A 3,858-nucleotide genomic window follows, 5' to 3' on the forward strand; every position below is an offset into this window, starting at 1 on the left:
GTTGTTGGGGTCGTGGTTGTTGTTGTTGGCGTAGTGGTTGTTGTTGTTGGGGTAGTGGTAGTTGTAGTTGGGGTAGTGGTTGTTGTAGTTGGTGTAGTGGTTGTTGTAGTTGGGGTAGTGGTTGTTGTAGGCGGGGTAGTGGTTGTTGTAGTTGGGGTAGTGGTTGTTGTAGTTGGTGTAGTGGTTGTTGTAGTTGGGGTAGTGGTTGTTGTAGGCGGGGTAGTGGTTGTTGTAGTTGGAGAGGTCGTTGTTGTTGTAGTTGGGGTAGTGGTTGTTGTAGTTGGGGTAGTGGTTGTTGTAGGCGGTGTAGTGGTTGTTGTAGTTGGGGTAGTGGTTGTTGTAGGCGGGGTAGTGGTAGTTGTAGTTGGGGTAGTGGTTGTTGTAGTTGGTGTAGTGGTTGTTGTAGTTGGGGTAGTGGTTGTTGTAGGCGGGGTAGTGGTTGTTGTAGTTGGAGAGGTCGTTGTTGTTGTAGTTGGGGTAGTGGTTGTTGTAGTTGGGGTAGTGGTTGTTGTAGGCGGGGTAGTGGTTGTTGTAGTTGGGGTAGTGGTTGTTGTAGTTGGGGTAGTGGTAGTTGTAGTTGGGGTAGTGGTTGTTGTAGTTGGGGTAGTGGTTGTTGTAGTTGTGGTAGTGGTAGTTGTAGTTGGTGTAGTGGTTGGAGAGGTCGTTGTTGTTGTAGTTGGGGTAGTGGTTGTTGTAGTTGGGGTAGTGGTAGTTGTAGTTGGGGTAGTGGTTGTTGTAGTTGGGGTAGTGGTTGTTGTAGTTGGTGTAGTGGTTATTGTAGTTAGGGTAGTGGTTGTTGTAGTTGGGGTAGTGGTTGTTGTTGTTGGGGTAGTGGTTGTTGTAGCTGGGGTTGTGGTTGTTGTTGTTGGGGTGGTGGTTGTTGTAGTGGGGCTAGTGGTTGTTGTTGTTGGGGTAGTGGTTGTTGTAGTTGGGGTAGTGGTAGTTGTAGTTGGGGTAGTGGTTGTTGTAGTTGGTGTAGTGGTTGTTGTAGTTGGGGTAGTGGTTGTTGTAGGCGGGGTAGTGGTTGTTGTAGTTGGAGAGGTCGTTGTTGTTGTAGTTGGGGTAGTGGTTGTTGTAGTTGGGGTAGTGGTTGTTGTAGTTGGGGTAGTCGTTGTTGTAGTTGGTGTAGTGGTTGTTGTAGTTGGGGTACTGGTTGTTGTAGAGGGGGTAGTGGTTGTTGTAGTTGGGGTAGTGGTTATTGTAGTTGGTGTAGTGGTTGTTGTAGTTGGGGTAGTGGTTGTTGTTGTTGGGGTAGTGGTTGTTGTAGGCGGGGTAGTGGTTGTTGTAGTTGGAGAGGTCGTTGTTGTTGTAGTTGGGGTAGTGGTTGTTGTAGTTGGGGTAGTGGTTGTTGTAGTTGGGGTAGTGGTTGTTGTAGTTGGTGTAGTGGTTGTTGTAGTTGGGGTACTGGTTGTTGTAGAGGGGGTAGTGGTTGTTGTAGTTGGGGTAGTGGTTATTGTAGTTGGTGTAGTGGTTGTTGTAGTTGGGGTAGTGGTTGTTGTTGTTGGGGTAGTGGTTGTTGTTGTTGGGGTAGTGGTTGTTGTAGCTGGGGTTGTGGTTGTTGTTGTTGGGGTGGTGGTTGTTGTAGTTGGTGTAGCGGTTGTTGTAGTTGGGGTAGTGGTTGTTGTTGTTGGAGTAGTGGTTGTTGTTGTTGGGGTAGTGGTTGTTGTAGTTAGGGTAGTGGTTGTTGTAGTTGGTGTAGTGGTTGTTGTAGTTGGTGTAGTGGTTGTTGTAGTTGGGGTAGTGGTTGTTGTAGGCGGGGTAGTGGTTGTTGTAGTTGGGGTAGTGGTTGTTGTAGTTGGTGTAGTGGTTGTTGTAGTTGGGGTAGTGGTTGTTGTTGTTGGGGTGGTGGTTGTTGTAGTTGGGCTAGTGGTTGTTGTTGTTGGGGTAGTGGTTGTTGTAGTTGGTGTAGCGGTTGTTGTAGTTGGGGTAGTGGTTGTTGTTGTTGGAGTAGTGGTTGTTGTTGTTGGGGTAGTGGTTGTTGTAGTTAGAGTAGTGGTTGTTGTAGTTGGTGTAGTGGTTGTTGTAGTTGGTGTAGTGGTTGTTGTAGTTGGGGTAGTGGTTGTTGTAGGCGGGGTAGTGGTTGTTGTAGTTGGGGTAGTGGTTGTTGTAGTTGGTGTAGTGGTTGTTGTAGTTGGGGTAGTGGTTGTTGTTGTTGGGGTAGTGGTTGTTGTTGTTGGGGTAGTGGTTGTTGTAGCTGGGGTTGTGGTTGTTGTTGTTGGGGTGGTGGTTGTTGTAGTTGGGCTAGTGGTTGTTGTTGTTGGGGTAGTGGTTGTTGTTGTTGGGGTAGTGGTTGTTGTTGTTGGGGTAGTGGTTGTTGTAGTTGGGTTAGTGGTTGTTGTGGTTGGGGTAGTGGTTGTTGTAGTTGGGGAAGTGGTTGTTGTAGTTGGGGTAGTGGTTGTTGTAGTTGGGGTAGTGGTTGTTGTAGTTACGGCCATGGTTATATGGCTATTGGTTGTTGTAGTTGAGGTAGTTGTTGTTGGGGTAGTGGGGGTTGTAGTTGGGGTGGTGGTTGTTGTTGTTTGGGTTGTTGTTGTTGTTGGGGTCATGGATGTTGTTGTTGGGGTAGTGGTTGTTGTTGTTGGGGTCGTGGTTGTTGTTGTTGGCGTAGTGGTTGTTGTTGTTGGGGTAGTGGTAGTTGTAGTTGGGGTAGTGGTTGTTGTAGTTGGTGTAGTGGTTGTTGTAGTTGGGGTAGTGGTTGTTGTAGGCGGGGTAGTGGTTGTTGTAGTTGGGGTAGTGGTTGTTGTAGTTGGTGTAGTGGTTGTTGTAGTTGGGGTAGTTTTTGTTGTAGGCGGGGTAGTGGTTGTTGTAGTTGGAGAGGTCGTTGTTGTTGTATTTGGGGTAGTGGTTGTTGTAGTTGGGGTAGTGGTTGTTGTAGGCGGTGTAGTGGTTGTTGTAGTTGGGGTAGTGGTTGTTGTAGGCGGGGTAGTGGTAGTTGTAGTTGGGGTAGTGGTTGTTGTAGTTGGTGTAGTGGTTGTTGTAGTTGGGGTAGTGGTTGTTGTAGGCGGGGTAGTGGTTGTTGTAGTTGGGGTAGTGGTTGTTGTAGGCGGGGTAGTGGTTGTTGTAGTTGGGGTAGTGGTTGTTGTAGTTGGGGTAGTGGTTGTTGTAGGCGGGGTAGTGGTTGTTGTAGTTGGGGTAGTGGTTGTTGTAGTTGGGGTAGTGGTAGTTGTAGTTGGGGTAGTGGTTGTTGTAGTTGGGGTAGTGGTTGTTGTAGTTGTGGTAGTGGTAGTTGTAGTTGGTGTAGTGGTTGGAGAGGTCGTTGTTGTTGTAGTTGGGGTAGTGGTTGTTGTAGTTGGGGTAGTGGTTGTTGTAGTTGGGGTAGTGGTAGTTGTAGTTGGGGTAGTGGTTGTTGTTGTTGGGGTAGTGGTTGTTGTTGTTGGGGTAGTGGTTGTTGTAGCTGGGGTTGTGGTTGTTGTTGTTGGGGTGGTGGTTGTTGTAGTTGGGCTAGTGGTTGTTGTTGTTGGGGTAGTGGTTGTTGTTGTTGGGGTAGTGGTTGTTGTTGTTGGGGTAGTGGTTGTTGTAGTTGGGTTAGTGGTTGTTGTGGTTGGGGTAGTGGTTGTTGTAGTTGGGGAAGTGGTTGTTGTAGTTGGGGTAGTGGTTGTTGTAGTTGGGGTAGTGGTTGTTGTAGTTACGGCCATGGTTATATGGCTATTGGTTGTTGTAGTTGAGGTAGTTGTTGTTGGGGTAGTGGCTGTTGTAGCTGGGGTTGTGGTTGTTGTTGTTGGGGTCATGGATGTTGTTGTTGGGGTAGTGGTTGTTGTTGTTGGGGTCGTGGTTGTTGTTGTTGGCGTAGTGGTTGTTGTTGTTGGGGTAGTGGTAGTTGTAGTTGGGGTAGTGGTTGTTGTAGTTGGTGTAGTGGTT

The 3,858-nt window shown here is 47.8% G+C and overlaps 1 protein-coding gene across 1 annotated transcript; it reads right to left on the minus strand.

Moving 5' to 3' along the window:
* Positions 1 to 503: 503 nt before the first annotated feature.
* LOC128448734 (integumentary mucin C.1-like) lies at positions 504 to 3,443 on the minus strand (the record flags this gene model as incomplete). The annotated part of the gene is made up of 2 exons (XM_053431506.1): positions 504 to 1,073; positions 3,120 to 3,443. Coding segments are annotated over 2 exons (894 nt in total), but the record flags the coding sequence as incomplete, so codon positions are not given.
* Positions 3,444 to 3,858: the final 415 nt, after the last annotated feature.

The sequence above is a fragment of the Pleuronectes platessa genome, chromosome 9 (genome assembly GCF_947347685.1).
Source record: "Pleuronectes platessa chromosome 9, fPlePla1.1, whole genome shotgun sequence".
In the NCBI taxonomy this organism is placed as follows: domain Eukaryota; kingdom Metazoa; phylum Chordata; class Actinopteri; order Pleuronectiformes; family Pleuronectidae; genus Pleuronectes; species Pleuronectes platessa.